This window comes from Epinephelus lanceolatus, chromosome 4, assembly GCF_041903045.1.
Source record: "Epinephelus lanceolatus isolate andai-2023 chromosome 4, ASM4190304v1, whole genome shotgun sequence".
Classification (NCBI taxonomy): Eukaryota; Metazoa; Chordata; class Actinopteri; order Perciformes; family Serranidae; genus Epinephelus; species Epinephelus lanceolatus.
Window position 1 is genome coordinate 18,036,241 of NC_135737.1, and position 24,461 is coordinate 18,060,701.

Here is a 24,461-nt window from a genome sequence, read left to right on the forward strand (position 1 = left end):
AACTCCTAAAGGTGGTGAGGGTCAACTAATCTTTGATAAATTGCAAACTGGCTTTTGCTATAAGCATAGTACTAAGACTGGATTACTAAGGGTGACCAACGACATCCTTATTCTCCTTGATTGAACTGCTGCCTTTGATACCATCGATTATGCCATTGTACTGTATAGGTTGCATAATTGACCTTTTGCTGAGCCCCGCCCCTTTGTGATGGTCCTACAAGCTGTCAGAGTCAGCATGGAGCCCACACTGTAACTAACTGCACTCCTGGGAGAAATATTTTCATATTTTTGGAAAATTGAAATAGTGATTCTGGAGAGAAACAGACAGAGGGGTCTACAGTATATGTTTGAAGGATATATCCAGGATGTCAAACTGACTCAGCAGCAAAAACAGGTTAAAATGACAAAGACAATTTGACACTAAAGCTGAACTATAGGCTACAGATCACAATGTAAAAGTGAACCACCACATCACTGCTGATCGCCACAGAAGACAATAAATATAAAGGGAAACTTCGCAGATATTGAACCAGCTCTGTGCTGCCAGCACCCGGACCTCCGCCACTGGACAAAGAGGGATCTCTGAGGGAAGTCAAAAATGTTCATCTGCACACAATGCCATGACACACAGCTGGTTGAATCAGCAAAGTTTCCCTGCTTCCCTTCACTGGTTCCTGTACAGCAGGATTGGTCTTTTTTTCAGTGTTACAATCATTAAAAAGCAAAAGCAGCATGTGTATACATTCAGTAAGATATAGCTTCAGTAGCTAGCTAGCTAACCCTACACTTTTCAGGGTTTGATTTGGTTTTGGAAGACGGAAGAACTGTATATCTTTTTCCAACCTCTCCAGGTAACGAGTATCATTAATACACAACGTGCCCCAGGCACAACATTTAGCTCCAAATCCACAAAACCAGCCTGAAATTAAAGGAAACCTGAAACGATTGCATTAGAGTCAATGGAGCACAGCTGTGTTGTTGTCGGACCCTGGCCCGATGTAATGTTATGATTGGCCAGTCTCTCTAACTATGTAAAAAATATTTGATATTTGATTCTGCATTAAGTTTGACAAACGAATAAAGCCATTTCTCTCCCTCAAAGACCTGCAGATAGTCATCCACGCTCTCATCTCCTCCTATTTAGACTACTGTAACTCTTTGTACACTAGTATTAGTCAGTCCAGCTGGTTCAGAACGCCGCTGCTGGGCTCCTCACAGGTACCCGAAGGAGAGACAATAGGCCTGTTTCCACTGAAGAAGTTCCTGGTACTATTTGGGGGGCAGGAACTACTACAGGAATGTTCTCTCGCTCGGCTCTCTCAACTGCCGTGTCTCCACTGAGAGGGTGGAGTAGGAGGAAGGTTCCTGTAAAGTTACCGGGCTCTGTATGTGACGTAATCGTTGCCTGACCATTTTGACCGGGGCGACGTAGGGACGTAGGGGCGTAGGGACGCCGTTAGCCGTTAGCGGTGTATGTAATAACTCTGGCCACAGTCCATGAAAAAAATATTTTTTCCAGCGGATGTCTTAGTTACAACATGATTGAGCTAACTGGAGTAGTTTCATGTCATATCAGACAACGGGAGGCTTTTAACAGATGACGTCCTGTTGTTAGCTTTGCTTAGCTGTCCCTGTCAGCTGATGCTTTCTAGACATCGTGATTTCCCAAAAGTGAATAAATACCACACATAGCAACACAAAACTGCTTGCTAGCTCAATCATGTTGTAACTAAGATATCCGCTGGAAAAAAATATTTTTTTCACGGACCGTGACCGGCGTTATTACAGACACCGCTAACGGTTAGCCCAGCTAATCTACGATAACCATGTTGTTATTTACAAAACGTCACATCCCGCCTTGAGTATATCCAGTCAGCACCAAGTAATTCCCAAGCCCCAGCCAGGAGTTTCTCGGGGCCGTTCTGAGTACCAACTCTGAGGTAGGGACTTGTTTAGCCCCTGTAAAAGTTCCGAAACTCTGTCCTTCGGGGGTGGTTCCTGCGGTGGAGACATGCACCAATGGCCCCGGCCCCGTAAAATTACCCCGAAGTTCCTGCGGTGGAAACGGGCCTCATATCACACCTGTTTTGGCCTCTCTCCCCCGGCTGCCAGTAAAGTTTAGTATTGACTTTAAGGTTCTAATGTTCGTGTACAAAGCCCTTAATGGTCTAGCCCCGTCCGACATCTCAGACCTTCTAACCCCTTATCCTACGCCCAGGTCGCTCAGGTCAGCTGACCAGGGTCTCCTAACTGTCCCACGCTCCAGACATAAGCTCAGTGGTGATCGTGCCTTTGCTGTGCCCCCAAACTGTGGAACAGCTTCCCCCTTCCCATTCAGATCTGCCCCCACCATTGACTCTTTTAAGTCCAGGCTCAAAACCTACTTTTATTCATTAGCTTTTGAGTCCCCCTGATGTGGTCTTCCCTGATGCATGCCTGTGTGTTGTGTCTCTTAATGTGTGAGCTGTGCCAATTATTTTTTTAGCATTTTATTCCTTTTGTACAGCACTTTGTGCTTTATAGATAAATTTGAGTTGAGTTTGAGTTGAGATATTGGGCTCTAGTTTCCCGGCGCAGAGCAGGGTGGCGAACCCCACGCAGAGCTAGTTTCGAGCAGCGCAACCTGAGGTGGCTAAGTTTGGTAGTTTGGCAGACCAAGGTGCACTGAGATGGTTGTGGCGGCGCAGCAGAGGGAGGTGTCGACAGATCCAGCTTGGCGCAGTGGCAGTTTCGTGCCAAAAGGCTTCGCCGAAGGTGCGCTAAAAGTTCGCCAACTGAAACCAGGGCGCATGGTGTGCCAAACTTACAAAATCCACCTGGCCATACCCAGTTGGCGAAGCGCAGGTGCCCTGCGTAATATGAACTATAAATTCAACAGCAAATTTAAGCAGCAAACAAAACTAAGAAAAATAACTGCAAATTACAAACTAGTCTTAAACTTGGAATTATGATGCATGTCCCACATTTGCTGTGAGTTTTCCCTGTTTTGCAGTTCTTTAGTCACTGAAGTGGCAGCTCAAGTATTTTTATAGGTTTATGCCTTTTGGGTCACATTAGGGAAAATAATCACATTTCAGGATAAAGAGTGACATTTAGGGTGTTTTCAGAGTCGTCAAATGCAAAACCAGTATGTCGCGCTGGATAAACAAACAAATCATAATGTTGCTGCTTACTATCAGCTGTGATTATCTTTATCACAGCTGTGTTAATATTCACTACGAAGCATAACCTCAAGTGATATTGCTTAATTAAAACATTTAGAGTCCTGTTGGACACAATGAAATTTGGCAACAAATATTTTAATTGCAGTGTCAAGGAAACAACAGGGGTTGCACATTTATACGTTCCTCACACATATGTTTGAGTCAGTGTTGAGACATGCACAACATTTCCACACTGGCTGTGATTCTTGTAGTCCTTCAAATCAAAATTGAAAACTGATTACAACTTGGTCGAACAAGCCTTTCTTTTTAGGTACAGTAACATGCTCTGCTTCAGTTCTGCAGTTTTCAGTCCATATATAATTGGGTCCAGAAAAGGGGGAAATATTAAGACTGACACACCAAGAGCTCTTCTAATGAAAGGGGATGCACCCTCAATACGATGAGCAATGAGTGTAAAGGTAGTATTGATTTGTAAAATTAAGAAAACAACTAAATGTGTACCACATGTTTGTATGGCTTTTCTCCGGGCATCTGTATGATTAGTCATGACACATGTACGCAAGATCTGTGCATATGTGTATATTATTATCAACAGTGGTCCACCCTGAAGCACAATTATAATAACCATTCCATAGTAGTTGTTCAATCTGGTGTCCTCACAGACCAGTTTCACTAATGAGGGATTGTTACAGTACAAATCCACTATATTTGTCCTGCAAACTTTAAACCGCACAACCAAAACAAACAATGTAAACATCATTGAGAAATTAAGGAACCATATCACAATAATAATTCTGATTAAATTATTTTGACTCATGATGGTATTATACCTTAAAGGACAACATATAGCAATGTATCTGTCATATGCCATGGCAGTCAAGATCAGCAGGTTTCCTGTACCATAAAAGTGAATCAGAAAACCTTGAGTAATACATGCAGGATATGAAATCAGCCTGTTCTGTGTCACAATGCTGAGCAGAAGCTGAGGAAAAAAAGCTGTAGCACCCAACATGTCACTAATGGGCAAGTTGAACAGCAGGATAAACATGGGCTTGTGTAGCTTTTTACTCACAGCAATAGTTGTTAAAACCAACATGTTGCAAAATACAATAATAAAATAACTAAGTGCACCAAATACAAACGCTGGATAAATATCTGTAGCAGATAAACCCAATGGTGCCAGTGTTAGAAATTCCCCAGCAGATGCATTCGAATACATAATCATACCGTCTTCTTTAGGTTGTTGCCTCATCTATTGAAAGAAATATGTTTCTCAGTACTCAAACTCATGCAAACTGATGAAGGATCCTCACCTGAAAGAAATGATTTTGTTACCAGGCAAAATTTAAATAAAGTTCTATGCACTGTTTCAAATGTACTTCTAGTTGCATAACTATTGCAGTATGTTATCTCATCCTCACTGCTCTGAGTAGGAAGGAGCACTGAACAGACTCTGCCTTTTATTGCCATTTACCATCAACACAAAGATGATTCATGGGGTTTGAGCACAATACGTCAGCTGGTGTGACCAAACTGACATCATGAGAGAAACATATTTATCATGCAATGTGGTTTCAAAATAACCCCGTTTGCAGAATACTAAAGTTTAAATACCATACTTATGTCTGGAATATAATTTATTTTATCGCTATTCTAAACTACTGAACACATGATGAATAAAGTAAATCATTAGGCCCTTAAGTCATTAACTGTTACATTTTTAAAAAGTGCCGGCAAGAGAGTAACAGAGACAGAGAGGTTTCACTGTTGTAATTTTGTGGAGCGACTACCCCTATTGCTGCTCCAGAAAGCAGTGATTTGAGGTGGTGATCAGAGAAACATAGTCGTGAGAAACAGAGGATTGTGGGGATCTGAGTCCATTTATGCTGCCTTTATCAGTGACAACAAGACGCCAGCTGACACGTTGAGTGGGCTGAACTCACAGGGAAGGCCTTTACGTGGCCAATTCAAATTTATACAAGTGGACAAATCATCTATTTAATCTATATTTATTTGCTCCCACAGAAATAAATTCAACATTTTCCACATGATAAAGCTAGTCTTATTATTTTGGAGCACTGAATTTATATTAATTTGTTTGTCGTCAGTCTTATGTCCAGATATTTCATCCCCAGTGGTAGCCAGGGGAGAGACCCAAGGAGACTGGCATTACCTTTGATTTTTGCCAGCTGAGACAACGGGGACTGCATTATTAAGGCATTCTTATGCATGCAGATAATGTGAATATTCCATCCTTATTCTCCTTGATTTAACTGCCGCTTTTGATACCGCACAATGTAATTTGCCAAGTAGGACATGCTCCTAGATCAAGATCCCACATTGCATTACCGGACCATTATTGCCATTAAACAATCACAGTCCTCTGACATCATCAGTGTGCTGCTCCTGTGCTTCTTTCAACAATTCCTTTGAGCTTCTTCAGAGCTCAGCTAATTTTCTAAATTGGAATTAATACAACTGAACAAACTCCTCAGTGACATTGAACAAAAGCCTTGTAAGCTTCTGCAGGGTTAGCGAGTTAGCTTGCTAACCGGGTTGGCTTTGCTAACAAGTAAACTTGCTGATAGTATATTAGCAAATTAGCTTGCTATGTAGGTGTGCTATGCTTACATGTAAGCTTGTCAATAGGTTAAAATACTGTTCATTAAGAGGAAGGATGATGTCATTTTGCAGATGCATCTAGCCTATTCAGATCATTGTTTTTGCAAGATTGCAGTGCTCGTGTTGATCCAGGACCATCACTGCCATTTTGACCCTGGATAATTTGTTTGTTGATCCAGAACCATCATCATCATTTTTATCCTGCATCATTTATTTAGGTTAATCCATGAACATCTTTGCTGTGCTGATCCTGGATACATTGTCAATATTGATCCAGGACTATCAATACTAGGCTGACTCTAGATAATTTGTTTATGCTGATCTTGACCGCCATTGCCATTTTGATCCTGCATAGAATCGCTGATGTTGATCCAGGACCATCACTGCTTTGTTGATGTTGACATAAACAAATTATCCAGAGTAAGCGTGATGATGATGATGATGATTATGATTATGATGATGGTCCTGGATCAACATATGTGCTTCTGTCCAGGATCAACACAGAAAAAAAGGAGGAAAAAATGTGTAAATTGCAGGAATTCGCAACTACAAAATGCTATTATCCTCTTTGTCAGTGAACAGCCTATTGGCAAGATTACTTATTAGCATAGCATGCCTACTTAGCAAGCTTGCTCGCTAATATTTTTGTCTATTGGTAAGTTTATTCATTAGCAAAGCCATCCTAGTTAGCAAGCTGACTTGCTTACTCTGCAGCAGCTTACAAGGTTTTTTTCAGTGTTACTGAGGAGTTTGTTCAGTTATATTAACTGTAATTTGAAAAACTAGCTTAGCTCTGAAAAAGCATATAGGAATTTTGAAAGAAACATCAGAACAGCACACTGATGATGTCAGAGGGCTGTGATTGGTTGATTGCAATATTGGTCCTGGATCACGATGTGGGATGTTGATCCAGGAGCATGTCCTACTTGGCAAAATCACGTTGTGCCTTTAATACCATCAATCATGCCATTTTACTTTATAGGTTGCATGATGCGGTTGGCATTTCAGGTACAGCTTTAAACTAGATTCATTCTTATCTGACAAATAGAAATTTCAATGTTTGTACCAAAAATTGACCTATGGCTAAGCCCCGCCCTCAAACGCGATGAGCCAATCACAGTGCGTATAGCCATTCCCATGCACTCCGACATTTTCTGCCTAGACGTCCATTGAAATGCATTACAGAAAGTCAATTTCGTTTGGTTTCATGATTTTTTTTCTGAGATTTTAAGTTTAAAAATCGCCAAATGGTATGCATGGGGTACATGCAACTCTGACACAAGGTATCCTGAGAGGCTGGGCGACTGGGTGTATTTTTTACCCTTTCCTACAGTAAACCCGATTTCAACCGAGAAAAATGTCACCTTTGAACAAAGTTGTGTGGTAGACCACAACATTGACTCGTGAATAAGATTAACAAGGTTCTAAGGTAAATCAACATCGTGTTTGAGGCAACATATTGTCACTTTACTGGAAAGAAATATAAAGTTATCTTTAACATCTCTAGCTAACGTTAGCTAAAGTTAGCCTAACGTTAGCTCCTAGCTGCATTGTTCATCATGTCACCTTGTTTGCTGGGAGTTCATTAGCCTATTTTGTTTTAGTTTTGTACTTTGGTGATCGTACATCATTGTAAGCTGTTGTCCAAGGGGCTCTATTTAAACTAACGTTAACTTCTGGAGCTTAGCTTCATTAACTAATCTGTAATTGCAAAGATAACAAAGGCTGGCAAACGTTATGCTGAATGATTCAATGTAAATACTGTAGCACCAAACTAACGGTCACTCTTGGTAAAGATGGTAAAAAGGCTTTTATCCTTTTCTCATATTCTGAGCCAAAAACCTTAACTTTAATGGCAACGAGATGCAGTTTATCACGCTTACACTGGGACCTGTAAATTTTGGCTTGTAATTTAAGCTTTTCATCAACCTTCTCAACAATAAAATTAATAATATATCCCTCCAATGCGTAGTTTAGGCCCTTTTGGTTACTTCTCAATGACATCTGATCGTTATGTCCCCAAAAATCATCAATTGCCTTCTGCAAAATGCTGTGTACTGTAACACCCGCCATAGCGCCAGTCACTGAATGTTGATATTTTGTCCGAGTGAGTGGAGGGGGGCGTGACTTAGCCATAGGTCAGCTGTGTATTCTCCTCAGCTCAGGGGTTAGGGGTCAGTCTTGGACCAATAGGCCTCCTCTGGGCCATTTGTTCAGCAGCTTTCAAGACACGTGATATCACCATTAGGCCAATGATACACAGATCTACTTCTCTGATAAAGCCAATTACCTAAAACAATTGTCCTCCCTCCACGATTGCTTCCCTGCCACTAAAGATTGGATGTTTTTTAACTTCCTCCACTTGAACCCTGATAGAACAGAAATTCTTTTTATTGGTCCTGGTCACTTTACCACTGCGGCTGATCAGTTAATTGGTCCTCTTCACTCAAATATCAGATCTGTCATTAAGAATGTTGGTATCATCTTTGACCATAAAATGACTTTTGACCATCAAGTTACTAAGCTCATACAGTCTTGTTTCCTTCAGCTAAGAAACATCACAAAAATCAATTCTATGTTTTCTTCTACAGATCTTGAGCTATTAATTTACATTTTCATTTTCTACCGTTGATTATTGTAACTCCCCTTCCACATCCAGTCAAACTGCTCTAATTCGTTTACAGCTGTTTCAAAATGCAGCTGCCAGGCTACTGACTACAACGAGCCAGTTTTCCCACATTACACCCATTCTTGCATCCGTCGATTGGTTTCCTGTAAAACTGAGAATAAATTACAAGATCCTGTTGATTACATTTAAGGCACTGCACGACCTTGCCCCAAGTTACATTTCTACATTCTACTCCTCAACCACTCTGATCCTCAAGTCTCAGCCTAGTATCCATGCTACACTCCATATGCAAAAAAGAAAGGTGCTGTTTTAATCCCAACCCTCCAGAACAATGTTCGCCACTCCATTAGATGTGCTTATTCTATGGACTGTTTCAAACTTCCACTAAAAAACGCATCTTTATCTGTAAGATTTTCTATAGAGCTTCTACGTGTTATGTTTTTGTTTGTTTTAGTTTTGTCTGTCTGGATAAAAAAATGACATTTAGGGTGTTTTTACAGCTGTCAAATGCAAAAACAGTATGTCTCGTTAATGACACAAACAATTCATAATATGTTGCTGCTTACTGTCAGCTGTGATTATCTTTATCACAGCTGTGTTAATATTCAGTACAAAGCATGACCTCGAGTGCGATATTGCTTAAATATAACATTTAGAGTCCTGTTGAACACAATGAAATTTGGCAACAAATAATTTTATTGCAGTGTCAAGAAAATAACAGGGGTTGCACATTTATACGTTCCTCACACATATGTTTGAGTCAGTGTTGAGACATGCATAAGATTTCCACACTGGCTGTGATTCCTGTAGTCATTCAAATCAAAATTGAAAACTGATTACAACTTGGTCGAACAAGCCTTTCTTTTTAGGTACAGTAACATGCTCTGCTTCAGTTCTGCAGTTTTCAGTCCATATATAATTGGGTTCAAAAAAGGGGGAAATATTAAAACTGACACACCAAGAGCCCTTCTGATGAAAGGGGATGCACCCTCAATACGATGAGCAATGAGTGTAAAGGCAGTATTGATTTGAAAAAATAAGAAAACAACTAAATGTGTACCACATGTCTGAATGGCTTTTCTCCGGGCATCTGTATGATTAGTCATGACACATGTACGCAAGATCTGTGCATATGTGTATATTATTATCAACAGTGGTCCACCCTGAAGCACAATTATAAAAACTATTCCATAGTAGTTGTTCAATCTGGTGTCCTCACAGACCAGTTTCACTAATGATGGATTGTTACAGTACAAATCCACTATATTTGTCCTGCAAACTTTAAACCGCACAACCAAAACAAACAATGTAAACATCATTGAGAAATTAAGGAACCATATCACAATAATTATTCTGATTAAATTATTTTGACTCATGATGGTATTATACCTTAAAGGACAACATATAGCAATGTACCTGTCATATGCCATGGCAGTCAAGATCAGCAGGTTTCCTATACCATAAAAGTGAATCAGAAAACCTTGAGTAATACATGCAGGATATGAAATCACCCTGTTCTGTGTCACAATGCTGAGAAGAAGCTGAGGAAAAAAAGCTGTAGCACCCAACATGTCACTAATGGACAAGTTGAACAGCAGGATAAACATGGGCTTGTGTAGCTTTTTACTCACAGCAATAGTTGTTAAAACCAACATGTTGCAAAATACAGTAATAAAATAAGTAAGTGCACCAAATACAAATGCTGGATAAATATCTGTAGCAGATAAACCCAATGGTGCCAGTGTTAGAAATTCCCCAGCAGATGCATTTGAATACATAATCACACCGTCTTCTTTAGGTTGTTGCCTCATCTATTGAAAGAAATATGTTTCTCAATACTCAAACTCACGCAAACTGATGAAGGATCCTCACCTGAAAGAAATGTTTTTGTTACCAGGCAAAATTTAAATAAAGTTCTATGCACTGTTTCAAATGTACTTCTAGTTGCATAACTATTGCAGTATGTTATCTCATCCTCACTGCTCTGAGTTGGAAGGAGCACTGAAAAGACTTTTATTGCCATTTACCATCAACACAAAGATGACTCATGAGGTTAAAGAGCACAGTACGTAAGCTGCTGTGACCAAACTGACATCATGAGAGAAACAATTTATCATGCAATGTGGTTTCAAAATACCCCCGTTTGCAGAATACTAATGACATAATGAAAAGTTTAAATAGCATACTTATCTCTGGAATGTAATTTATTTTATCGCTATTTTAAACTACTGAACACTTGATGAATAAAGTAAACCATTAGGCCCTTAAGTCATTGGGCCCTATTTAGATGGTCTAAAGCGGACGGTGGAGGGCGCATAATCCATGTCGCAAGTGTCATTGCTATTTAGATGCAGGCACAGTTGTCATTTTCACGCCCTGCGCCCTCTTCGTCTAACTAGCAAATGAACTTGTGCTTCTCTGGGTGTGTTGGTCTAAAAATGAGGAGTGGTCAGGCGCAGTCATGGCATGTTGCTAGTTAGATGATGTAAAAAGCAAATGCGCCAGTGACCAACAAAAACCTGGTCTAAAGTCAACGGCGCAGTATTTTGCTTTTAAACAAGTTAGTAATATGCGTCTCTAGGCGGGCGCACAACGCACGTGCACTCTGCTCAGACACACACGGAGCAGCCACACATATGCAAAAGATAACAAATAAAAATATGATTATAATGTGAAAGGTTATTATTGTGCACATTAAAATATTTATCAGAAACACATCTTAATGGTCAGTCATTAATCAGATGATCTAATTGCAGTAATAATGATCATCATAATTTGTAATAATGACAAATGAAATTGTGAAATTATCTGACCAATCAATCATTTTTTTGATTGAAAACCAAAGCCCACACATTGCATTTATTTTAACATGTTATACTAGGCTACATTATATTGTATTATTATAATGTTATCTGAGTGTAGAGAGAATACACATGCAAATAAGAGGCAGAACACAGCTCTAGGAAACATGTGAAAACAATTAACAAACGTGGATGGGGGAGAAAATGCTGAACAGGTCCTAGCTGCAGGATCAGCACCTTGGGGAGCTCTGCGGCAGTCCTGACAGCTGTGCTCTGTTATATAATGAAAACAGGTTTGAATGGTATCATCTTTGACCAGAAAATGATTTTTGACCATGTTTTTGACCATCTTTCTATAGAGCTTCCACGTGTCATGTTTTTGTTTGTTTTAGTTTTGTCTGTGTCTCTTTGTGATGTGTTCTATATTGTGATTTATTTTAACTTGATATATTTGTTCATTCATATTTTGTTTTGTGTGTGTGTAAGGGAGCGCTATATAAATAAAGCTCTACTTAGTAACACTTAATATCAACTATAAATTCAACAGCAACTAAGCAACAAACAAAACAAAGAAAAATAACTGCAAATTGCAAACTAGTCTTAAACTTGCATTTATGATGTGTGTCCCACATTTGCAGGGAGTTTTCCCTGTTTTGCAGTTTTTCAGTCACTGAAGTGGCAGTTCGAGTATCTTTATAGGTTCATGCTTTTTGGGTTGCTTTAGGAAAAATAATCAAATTTCAGGATAAAAGTGAGTGACATTTAGGGTGTTTTTACACCTGTCAAATGGAAAATAAACAAATCATAATATTTTGCTGCTTACTATCAGCTGTGATTATCTTAATCACAGCTGTGTTAATATTCACGACCTCAAGTGATATTGCTTAAATGTAACATTTAGAGTCCTGTTGAACACAATGAAATTTGGCAACAAATACTTTTATTGCAGTGTCAAGAAAATAACAGGGGTTGCACATTTATACATTCCTCCATAGTACACATATGTTTGAGTCAGTGTTGAGACAAGATTTCCACACTGGCTGTGATTCCTGTAATCATTCAAATCAAAATTGAAAACTGATTACAACTTGGTCGAACAAGCCTTTCTTTTTAGGTACAATAATATGCTCTGCTTTAGTTCTGCAGTTTTCAGTCCATATATAATTGGGTCCAAAAAAGGGGGAAATATTAAAACTGACACACCAAGAGCTCTTCTGATGAAAGGGGATGCACCCTCAATACGATGAGCAATGAGTGTAAAGGCAGTATTGATTTGTAAAATTAAGAAAACAACTAAATGTGTACCACATGTTTGAATGGCTTTTCTCCGGGCATCTGTATGATTAGTCATAACACATGTACGCAAGATCTGTGCATATGTGTATATTATTATCAACAGTGGTCCACCCAAAACCACAAGCACACTAGCCATTCCATAGTAGTTGTTCAATCTGGTGTCCTCACAGACCAGTTTCACTAATGATGGATTGTTACAGTACAAATCCACTATATTTGTCCTGCAAACTTTAAACCGCACAAGTAAAACAAACAATGTAAACATCAATGAAAAATTAAGGAACCATATTGCAATAATAATTCTGATTAAATTATTTTGACTCATGATGGTATTATACCTTAAAGGACAACATATAGCAATGTACCTGTCATATGCCATGGCAGTCAAGATCAGCAGGTTTCCTGTACCATAAAAGTGAACCAGAAAACCTTGAGTAATACATGCAGGATATGAAATCAGCCTGTTCTGTGTTGCAATGGTGAGAAGAAGCTGAGGGAAAAAAGCTGTAGCACCCAACATGTCACTAATGGGCAAGTTGAACAGCAGGATAAACATGGGCTTGTGTAGCTTTTTACTCACAGCAATAGTTGTTAAAACCAACATGTTGCAAAATACAATAATAAAATAAGTAAGTGCACCAAATACAAACGCTGGATAAATATCTGTAGCAGATAAACCCAATGGTGCCAGTGTTAGAAATTCCCCAGCAGATGCATTCGAATACGTAATCATACCGTCTTTTTTAGGTTGTTGCCTCATCTATTGAAAAAAATATGTTTCTCAATACTCAAACTCACGCAAACTGATGAAGGATCCTCACCTGAAAGAAATGTTTTTGTTAACAAGCAAAATTTAAATAAAGTTCTATGCACTGATCCAAATGTACTTCTAGTTGCATATCTATTGCAGTATGTTATCTCATCCTCACTGCTCTGAGTTGGAAGGAGCACTCAAAAGACTCTGCCTTTTATTGCCATTTACCATCAACACAAAGATGACTCATGAGGTTAAAGAGCACAATACGTCAGCTGGTGTGACCAAACTGACATCATGAGAGAAGCAATTTATCATGCAATGTGTTTTCAAAATAACCCTGTGTTCAAAATACTAATGAGATAATAACAAGTTTGAATAGAATACTTACCCTGGAATATAATTCATTCTACCACTATTTTAAACTCCTGTCCCCTGGTATGTATAAAAGTTGCTGAATTTGAAACTTGATGAATAAAGTAAATCTTTAGGCCCTTTAGTCACTATGTACCGTACATCAGCTTTCTTAGGTTTGCACAATGCCAAAATGAATAAATACATTACAATGGCATAAAAGTGCCAAAGAGATAATAGCAAAGACAGAGAGGTTTAAATCCTATAATTCTGAGTAATTTTGCGGGAAAAAATGATAATGAACGATTAAATAACCAAGACCTTTTTAAGTAAATGAATATCCTTGGACACAGGGAGGGTCAGGCAGAGGATCAGAGTCTGACAATCATGATATATGAATAAATATTTGTGGGTCTATGATATGAAACACAATAAACAAATGTGGAGGTAAGTTCAACAAATGGATTGGCGTGCTTGTCAGTTACTATGACGAGTGCAAATTAAAACACCAGAGCTGGAGGAACCACCTGCTGGTTCCTGGTGGACTGGTGCAACTACAGCATCACGACAGAGAGAGTTATACACAAGAACATGACTGTGTGTGAATGGAAACAAATCCAACATACACGAACATCACCCAGGCCAGATGTGCCGATCACTGGGACAAGGAAAAAACAAACTGGAGGCCAGTATCCCTGCTAGTTTCAGGCAGCCAGAGGATGCAAAAGCAGAGGGCGACGCATTGTACGTTGTTATATTAAAGCAACTCTTACCTTTCTTGCATTTCACACAGCACTTAGAAAAAATTTGAACATCCACAACTCCCGCCTCCCTCCAAAGTCCCATCCTCCTCCTCCTGCAACTCCACCTCCCTCCATTACGTCCTCATTTTTGACATAGCCGTTGGCAAGGTAACGTTAGATACACGGAAGAGGAGAGCGAGTGTAATGTTACAACAAAGACAGTCAAAACGCAACCCCGGAGTTTTAAAACTCAACTGGAGTCAGTGATGACTGATGAGTTTTAGAATAAGGTTACAGTGCTAACGTTAGATAGCAGCGTTAACGTTACTAGTAAATGGAAACGCACAAGGAAGATAACGTTAATGTTTCAGAGGCTACACTACAGTAGGCCAACGTTAGCCATTAGCAACTGGATGCTGTGTTGTCATAATGTTATGAACTGAACTGAACCAGCGCAAAAACGAAATGACATTTTGCATACCCCAAGCAAACAGAAACAAAACATATTTGTGCAACATAAAAGAAAGAACATATCGTGCAATAGTAAGATGAAAAGGGTTGACATTTCACAGTCAAAAACTCCACATCCTGAGAGCAGAACTGGGAGCTCCTCTTCACATTACAGCACCATGAATTGTTTGTGTATACACCACAGAGCTTACCAGATGATGCTGCCGTTCTGTCTGCTCTGTGTAGTGTTAGCCCCGTTAGCTTAACACTGGAGTCTCAGTGAACACAAGGATGCAGCAGTCCCTCACTCCTTGGTGAGTGGATCTCCATAGTCGAATGTAATCCATTTTCGTGTCCAGTGAGCGGACATTTGCCAGAAGGACACTGGGAACAGCTGGTTTGATGGGGTTAGCTCTTAGCCTAGCTAACCCCTCCAGGCTTCCCCCGCTCCCGCGTCCTGTCACAGCACTGCCGGCATCTCCCCGTCGGGACAGCTCCAGGCGAAACCATGGTCATCTCAGGGCTAGCTCGACGTAGCAGGCCAAGCTTGCTACACATCCTGAGCTCTCTTGGTTGTAGCGTTAGATCTCTGCAGCAGTTTCTAATGTCTGTTAGAAACTCGCGAAGTGTATTGCACTGATGAATTTACTTCTTGTTGCATCATTTCTTTCTTTTGCCAACTGATTTCCCTGTTGGAGCGGCTGGAGGTGGAAGTGGTGGTCCGTATTTGTTTGCTTTTGTTACAGAGAAAAGTTTATATCCACAAGGGTCCCTGTCACTAGTTTATATCCACAAGCGTCCCTGTTACTAACCTGTTTGTTGTCTCAGGCTCAAGAGTGGAGGGTGTGGGAGGTGGTTACACGAGCGGTTACGTCAGTCGGAGGCCTCCACGTGGGGAAGACAGACAGGACAGGAGAAAACGCCGACCAATCATTGCATTCTGTCCGAATGCAATGATTGGTCGGAGTTTTCTTAGAACCATATGAGAATGGTATAATGATGAGTTTTCATCTCTGGTGGAATTCACTTACATTTTAGTGTGCCATCACTGTATTAATAGCATTTTAACCTAAACAAAGAAAAGTGTAAAATTTCCAGAAAGGTAAGGGTTGCTTTAATGGAAACACACTGAAAATGATAACACGTGGTATGGCATGACCCAGATGTGCCTATCACTGGCACCCTTCTATGATGTAGTCTTTAGTGACATAGCAAGACACAACGACCTTGGGGGAATGTTTTTTTCTGGTGGATCCGGAGAGGTGTGGATGAATGAAAAATGAAAACAATAATTCGTTATGTTGCTTTGTTACTGCTGTAACGTAACATATTACTGTAACGCATTACTTTTGTAATGTGTTACCCCCAACACTGGTTTTCACACAGAAACACACGATTGTGGAGATCTAAGTTAGGCAACGTGCAGTCTGCCTCTCCCACACCCAAACCGAAAGACTTTATACCTCCACCAAGACCCAATGGGAGGCATGCTATTCTATGCTAGCTCATTGCAAGATGGTTAGCAGAGGTGGGAGTAAGTCACACATGTCGAGTGTGACTTAAGCCCCAAGTCACTGTGGTGAGAATCAAGCAAGTCATTGCTTGAGTCAAACAAGTCACAAGTTAAGTCATACTCACAAACTCATAAAGATAATATAACATGAGCTGCGCTTAGTGGTGGAATGTAACTAAATACATTTACTCGATACTGTAGGTATAAATCTGAGTCTTTTCTTCCCATGCCACTATCTGCTTCTATTGCACTACATTTATCTGACAGCTTTAGTTACTAGTTACTTTACAAATTAAGATTTTTGCACACAAAACATATGAAAACGTAAAAGTGCAGCTGGAACTATTAGTAAATTAATGAAATTACAGAAAATAAAGTGGCAAATATTCTGATAATCCTTTTAGTCATTTTTTTTTAAAGTAAACACATTTCATGGTTCCAGCTTCACAAATCTAAGGATGTTTTGCTGCTTTTGCTATTTATCATTGACTCATTTTTATGTATTTATTAATACTGTCGGGAATGGAGTGCTGGTTGTCTGTTAACAATGCAGTTTACACTTTTTTTAACTTCTGATTTATTAAAAACTGTTCTGACAAAACATGTTGCTGAATTTAGCAGCAGACTTCAGTAATAGTAATATAAAGTGGTAGTAAAAGAAATAACTTTTGGCATTCATTTTTTTCCATGATATAAAGGTAGAACGGTAAATCATTAACACATTCTCAGCCCTAATGACTAAATACATATTTCAAGGTATGTTGCTGAGTTTATTTTATCACAAGCAATTTTCTAATGTAGGTTGAAAATGAAGTCAGGCGGGGAAAGACAGAGATATCACATACTGATGTTGAGTGACGGACCTGTCAGTCTAGGTGTCATTCTCTTCTGCAAATTCTGATTTAATACTTTTTCGCTATGTCTCGTGAAACTCTTGTAGTTTTATTTCTCATATCAATGGTACCTTTGGCAACAGGAACAATCCCTTTTTGTTCTGGTTACATATACAACACACAGTTGCTGAAGACAAAAATTTAGCTTAGACTGGTTGTTAGCCATTACAGACATGGACAGTGCAACAGGTACCAGAGCTCTGTAAAGACATTTTAGAAAATGCTAAGTTAACATTAGTTAAATATTTGTTAAGAAATAAATCAGTATTTGCTTAACTGAAGGAAAATTACTTTAGAAAAGAACCAGCGTTGGCGGTTAGCCACCAAGAGTAGCCACTGGGACTAACCACAGATGTGGGACAAACTAGCTTACTGCTATTTCCGCTATCTCACTGGAAGTTGCGCACATTATCATTTGTACAGTAGTGCCCTCAGGAATAAGGTGGATAGGTAGGAACTTTTATGATGCAATGCCCTTTCAAAACAGTCGCTTTTTTTCAGAATATCAGGGACTGAATGACATGTTTGAACAGCTTGTTACTGTATCTCTGCCACTTGCTTCTGCACCAGTGATAGCCGTGGATAGAGGCCTTAATTTTTCACGTGTCCGCCCCTCTGTCCATCCATCCCATTCTCGTGAACACATTATCTCAAAAACGCCTGGATTGAATTTCCTTGACTTTGGCATGAACGTCCACTTAGACTCAAGAATGAACTGATTAGATTTTGGTGGTCAAAGGTCAAGGTCACTCTGACCTTGCATCCGTCTCATTCTCATGAACAAAATACCTCAAACAGGCCTTGTAGGAGTCTCTGCGAATTTGGCATTAATGTCAACTTAAACTCAAAGATGAACTGATTATTGACCAAGGATTTGGTGGTTGAAGGTCAAGGTCACTGTGACCTCACAAAACAGGTTGGTAATTATGACAATAGGACAATAGGATAAAATTATGATATTTTATATCCAGAGGGTCAAAGGTCAACTTTACTGTGACATCATAATGTTCTGCAAAACCACTTTTCCAGCCATTACTCAACACCATAAGTCAGGGACAGAAGGGGGGAATTAGCTCAGCTCAAAGACACCAAGCCTTACCTGGTGTGTTGTAGGCACACGTTGGCCTTCATCGTGGCTCAAAAAAGTTTGGTCTTATTTTCAACCGGAGCACCTGAGGATGAATTCCATAACCAATATGCTGTGATTTTCTCCTCCATCTTGACTGTAAGGGGGCTCGTAGGGACAGTTCCATTCGGCACAGCTCCATGTTACAGCTGTGATGTAGATTTGTTTCGTCCACTGCGTGGCATCCCACACCTGAAGCATTTCAGAAGCAGAGCGTTTTGCCTGCCTGATTTTGTAGACTTGCAGATTTTGATGATTTGACTTTTTTTTTTTTCGATATTTGTGTTTCTACCATAGGTTAGTCAGCAGGCTGTGTAGTTAAATGGTTTCTTTTGTTGTCTGTTTTAATTTTGTTTATTTCCTACTTTGTTATGCGTAGCCTACACACAAAGTTAATACTGTTCACAATCCAGTTATAAACGACATGGATCAAAAATGTGTGTCTGCATTTCACTTATTAAAAATACATTTATCCTTATAAGTATTTGTAACTATATTTCACATATAATGCCTCTTAGCAGAAGAAATTTCAGTTGAAAAAATGAAAACAGCCCAGGCAGCTGCCTGGTGGAGATCTACATGTTTAAAGTAAATGTATGTAAATATTGAGTACACCTGATTAAAGAAGTTTGTCTTTCCACACAGCTCCATGCTGATTCTTAATTAACACTGATATATACCGTATTAACTATTACTTTAGGGTGACAGCATCATTGATGCTACAAAGTATGTCATATGTATTTGAACGTTCGTAGGATAATGCTTTACATTTCTTGATGGAGCACAAAAGATTATAAGATAATCATAACGTAATGAAGGACTACCCAGTAACTGCTACAGCAAGACATAGTAATGAATGTTTAGGTAATCGGTATGTCTTTTTTGCCGCTCAGTAGTTGATTCAGAGTTAATCAGGGACAACTCATGAAGAAAGGGTCAGAATGTTGAATCAGGCATTTATTAATTTAATTTTACAAAATGATTTAATAATATAGTATCCCAAAGTCACTCAGTTCTTGACTGAGAGTTACTCATTAATTCCTCATTAATGATTTGTAAGATGTGTTGTAAAAATACAAGGATTAACTTATATTTTTGTTGATGCATAAAGTTATTGGAAAACACACACGCACACACACAGTATATATTGGCACAATTTAATGTTAAAATTAGTGGTTGAATCGTACTGCACATCCTTTTCTGTTTGTCTTTCTTTCTTTTGGACTGAGCTTCTAAATCTTACGTTCTTAACCTAACTGTGTTTAATAAAAGAACACCATGACAATTGAATCTTATATTGTAAATTGTGCTGTTTTTTTTCATTAAATGACTGAACAATGTGAAATTTCCTTCAGAATATTTGGATTTTATTAATGGACCACACCAAACATCAACACATGTTTTATATGCTGTACACATTAGTTTTTTGATAATTGCAGTATCATTAATGGATATAAAATCATTTACAGACACCATGTGCATGTACATGTGCATGGTAAATATACAGAAATGTAAACAGTTAAGAAATTCACACTTCTTTATAGCAAATAATATTTCAAAATACAATCGAAAGTTAGGAGGATAAAAACAAGTAAAGAGCAGGCTTAATGTTGAAGACAGTTTTCAATTAAAAAAGAGTTTAATTAAAATTTATTGATGAATGATGAATAAAGTTATTAGATGATGAGAGGATGTGCAGTATGAGACTGATATCTCCATTTAGAATTTTACACTGTTGTACTTAAATAAAAAAAGATGTACACACCATTAGAAATACAAAGGAAAAGCTATTTTGCCAACGTTGTAACAAACAAAGTCAAGTAATATATTGTTATAACTGCAGTAAGATGCACACAGTTTCACTCATCTTATCATGACCAAATGCGAGACCCCAACACTCACTGCCATTGACCAGACACAATATGTTCCACACCTTTTTCAAACTTTCTTCTTTCCATATAGAATCACAACAAACAAAGCTTTTGGACGTGATTTTAGATTGTGTTCTGCTTCATGCACTTCTTATGGTCCCATGCACAGCTTATAGTGTTTACACTATCAGAGAGGCTGCAGAGATAACGCAGTTTTGTGGTTGGTATTGCGATTGTTTACCATCTTGTGTAAAGATTTAGATGGATACTCTGTTTTTTAAGACTCTCAGGAGAGTGTTTCGTATTTCACTTGTATACAGCCCATAAACTATTGGATTCAGAAGCGGAGGTACAAGAAATATTAGCATGCCCATTATCTTTTGCAAGTCAGCGGAAACATTTTTGAACCTATGTGATAAAATGGTGAAAGTTCCCACAATCTCAAATATGATTAATATCAGCAGCTGTGCAACACACGTGTTGACAGCTTTCGTCTTCACTTCAGACCTCCTTGTAACCACACATGTGATCAGAATCTTCACATAGGAAAAGACCTGAACAGACACACTTACAGCTTGCATGACAGCTGTGTTAAACAACCCAATGATATTATTGACTGTCTTGTTTCCACATGTGATTTTCAGTAGAGACGGGTTATCACAAAACACATTCATAATCACAGACTTGCACCTGGGGAGCCTTGTCTGCAAAGAGAACAATGATACAATCAGGACAAAGTCAAGACCCCAAATTAGACAGATGATAAAAATAACGACTCTGGGGGTCATCAGAGAGCTGTAGCGCAGCGGCATGCAGATGGCAGCATATCGATCAAAAGACATTGCTGCAAGAATGAACAAAATCCCACCTCCATACATGTGCAGTAAGAAAGCTTGTAAAACACAGAGGGGATAGTAAACCTTATTTGTCTCTGTCACAATGTCTGAAAGCACTTTGGGTAGCATTGCAGTTATGCCAATCAGATCATTGAGGGGAAGACTAAACAGGATGAAATACATTGGTTTGTGCAGGTTTCTCTTCAGAATGATCAAAGTCAACAAGGTCAGGTTGCAAAAAATGCCAAAAAAATAAATTGCAATCCCTAGAAAAAATATGGGATACTTTCCTCCAGGTGGAATAACAAATGGGTCGAGGGTTAACTCATAGCTGAACCCAAAAGAGTCGTTCTCCATTTTTTCTCTACTAACTGTAAGTACTGCAGTTACAAATGAGACAACATGTCACTCAAAGGAAGTGCCACAGTGTGAGTGCTGTTAACTGTTCTGCCTATCTGGCTTTATTCAATGTTAACAGAACCATAGTTTACGTCGCCTTTTGCCCTTGGGATTGTCATTGGCTTTGCAAAGACGAATAACATGATGATTACTGAAAGTATGAAGTCATAGGTGCAGACTTGTGGTGGGACTACAAGAGGAATTTCATTTTGACAGAAAAAAAAGACAATAAAGACTTTTATTTTGACAGAATTAAAGACAGTAACACCATAAATTGATACAGAAAATCACAAACTGGGGCCAAAAAAAATCACCAGAATGCAGGAAAGTAAGTGTTTGATGCTTAAAATGTTCTTGTCGGGGGCCCCTAAACCTGCCTTTTTAAATGTGTCCTCCTAAATGTGGAAACAAAACCTACATACCCATATGAATTCTGCCTTACATACATACCTATACAAACTATTTAAACCCAGCAGGTATTTAAGTTTTTATTTTTATTATTAAACCCTTTTTGTTTGTTCTCCAGGAATAATGTGTGTAAATATTTTATGCTCCTTAGTGAAGTTAGGTTTCATCTTACATTGTAAAGAAATAATAGAACCAAATATCATAATATGATACTCATCTTTAATTTGATGTTACAACTTTGCCTTAATTGATTCAATCACAGGTCGTTCGCTCTAAACATTCTTGGTTTTCTTTTTTCATCACTCAAAGTTTATTGAATTCCAAACATATGACATTACAAAACCATCTCATTAAAAAAAGCAATAACACAAACCTTAAACAAAATCAGATGGAAGTAAGATAAAAAAATTGTTAAGACTGACTAATATTAAAAGATCAAATAAAAGCCAATAGACAATAACAAAATTAACAAAAAACAAAGTAAATCAAATTAACAGTATTAACATTTCATAGTAATTGGTAAATGGACTGCACATTCACTCATTCACACTCACACACTGATGGAACAGCAATTTGGGGCTCAGTATCTTGCTCCAGGATGCTTTGACATGCAGACTGGAGGAGCCGGGGATCGAACCGCTGATCATCTGATTAGCAGACACCCCGCTCTACTTTTGAGCCACAGTTGCCCATGGTAAGTAAATCTGTGTGATTTCCATCATGCCACGATCAAATGTCCACTCAAAGTCCTTAAAAGATAAATGTTTAAATAATGCCCATTTAATAGTGAGCATAGAAATGTTTCCTTCCACCACATGACCCCCACATCCTGTACACAGTACAGAGGAAGTATCTCTGTATGTTAACAAATACATATAACAGCATTTTGTAATCAACATATCAATATAAGTGTGTGTAATTTATGAGCCCGGCACTGAGGGAAATTACTTTACCTAATGCTCAGAAAAGTGTACTCACTGGTTCCCCTGTAGTGAGTGAAACTGTAGAAACATTCTCCATTTATTATTTTTATTATTATTATTTATTATTTATTATTTATTATTGTATTATTTTATAAGGCTGTATGATATTCTCTCAATACCCATTTCCTTGTACAGCTCTATACTTTTGGACAATCAATCAGAAGAAACTGGCCTTTTTATATTTTCACAATCACAGTCACCTTAACCTAATAAATCTATAGTGTGTTTGTTTCAGATTTCACATTTTTTTAATCCAGCACTGCAACAATGTTCTGTAACTATAATAAACACCAATGGGCAGAGTTACATCAGCTACATGCCTCATTACTTTGTCAAAACACCTTTATTAATGAGCCCCTTTGAGATATAATTAAATGATGTATTATTAACTGTCTCACATTGTAATTAATCCCTGGACAATTAGTAAACCTCCGGCTGATAATGATATTCCTCGCTGTTTGCTAATGAAGGATGTTGCTTAATAACACACAAGGGAGACTGTGACATGTGAGACTGCATGTGGCACAACAACTTGTAAACATTTGATTCCCTCATTTTAATCACTATGGATTCAAATATGTGAAACATTTGAATAGATAAAAATCACAGTTAAAGTATCACAACATTGTCTTTACTCTACTTTACTTTTATTCTCCATTTGTATGCGATGTTTTCCAAAAAAAGAAAACTCCACAGTTTTGATGAATAAATTAAAAATGTAAAACATATTACAATTGTACTGTCCAGCCTTTTTATTTGTTTACTGTGTCCCAGAAGAAAACTGCTCATTGAAACAGTGCACTGAAGTGGTCACATCAGACCTCTGGGAACCAAGGACCTTGTTTATGCACGTAGAAGAGCCGTTAGGACATTAGGACATCAGGAAAGACTAATCATCTTCTCACCCAAGAGAAATAGACATGGACAAATGGACCCCTTAGGTTGCTTTATAATTGATTTGATCCTTTAATCACTTTCTGTGGTCTTTCTCCAAGTAAAATATGATAATCTATAATAATTAGGGTGCAAGTTGCAAATCTACTATCTGGGGACTTTTTTTAGAGTTAACACAATTTTTTCTTTTTTTATTCATTTCTTTTCTCTTTTTTTGGTGTTTACACAGGTTTCCTCTCAATCCAAACACATTCACCAACTGTAAATTGTCCTGTAAGAGGCCTATGAGCGGCCCATACATCTGCTTTTCATATTAATCCAGTTGTGTAATCACACAGCATATCCTCATACAGTGGTTCATATCATGTCTAACAAATTAGCACCCCACAAATAGCGTCATCACATTATGTCCTTAACATAAAGTTAAAGGTAAATCTAAATAGGTTAGGTGTAGATAATGTTAATGAAAAGAAACACAGTTGCATGTCTTTGCCTTACATACTTAACGTAAATTAACATCCTTGATGTAAAGTTACATAGGTTAGGTTTAGGAAAAGAAAGATATTTGGGCGCTACCACCTCATGTACTTAACTTAAAGCTACATAGGTTAGGTTTAGGAAAAGAAAGATATTTGGGCGCTACCACCTCATGTACTTAACTTAAAGCTACATAGGTTAGGTTTAGGAAAGGTATGAGGAGAAGAAAATATGGTGGCAACATAAAT

The 24,461-nt window shown here is 38.4% G+C and overlaps 4 protein-coding genes across 4 annotated transcripts; all 4 read right to left on the minus strand.

The window, feature by feature from the left end:
• Positions 1-3,441: 3,441 nt before the first annotated feature.
• LOC117259906 (olfactory receptor 52B2-like) lies at positions 3,442-4,383 on the minus strand. Its single transcript, XM_033631693.1, has one exon. It carries the CDS (start codon positions 4,381-4,383, stop codon positions 3,442-3,444), a length of 942 nt encoding a protein of 313 aa, XP_033487584.1.
• Positions 4,384-9,251: 4,868 nt separating this feature from the next.
• LOC117259905 (olfactory receptor 52B2-like) lies at positions 9,252-10,193 on the minus strand. Its single transcript, XM_033631692.2, has one exon. The coding sequence runs from the start codon at positions 10,191-10,193 to the stop codon at positions 9,252-9,254; it is 942 nt and encodes a 313-aa protein (XP_033487583.2).
• A 2,004-nt stretch (positions 10,194-12,197) lies between these two features.
• LOC117260310 (olfactory receptor 52B2-like) lies at positions 12,198-13,435 on the minus strand. Its single transcript, XM_033632287.2, has one exon. It carries the CDS (start codon positions 13,270-13,272, stop codon positions 12,298-12,300), a length of 975 nt encoding a protein of 324 aa, XP_033488178.2. The 5' UTR covers positions 13,273-13,435; the 3' UTR covers positions 12,198-12,297.
• Positions 13,436-20,057: 6,622 nt separating this feature from the next.
• On the minus strand, positions 20,058-21,409 carry LOC117260071 (olfactory receptor 52B2-like). The gene has a single exon (XM_033631945.2). The coding sequence runs from the start codon at positions 21,407-21,409 to the stop codon at positions 20,474-20,476; it is 936 nt and encodes a 311-aa protein (XP_033487836.1). The 3' UTR covers positions 20,058-20,473.
• Positions 21,410-24,461: the final 3,052 nt, after the last annotated feature.

Bases quoted from the DNA above. Each gene is read 5' to 3' on its own strand.
- LOC117259906 (XM_033631693.1), bottom strand. From the start codon at position 4,383: ATGTATTCGAATGCATCTGCTGGGGAATTTCTAACACTGGCACCATTG.
- LOC117259905 (XM_033631692.2), bottom strand. From the start codon at position 10,193: ATGTATTCAAATGCATCTGCTGGGGAATTTCTAACACTGGCACCATTG.
- LOC117260071 (XM_033631945.2), bottom strand. From the start codon at position 21,409: ATGGAGAACGACTCTTTTGGGTTCAGCTATGAGTTAACCCTCGACCCA.
- LOC117260310 (XM_033632287.2), bottom strand. From the start codon at position 13,272: ATGAGGCAACAACCTAAAAAAGACGGTATGATTACGTATTCGAATGCA.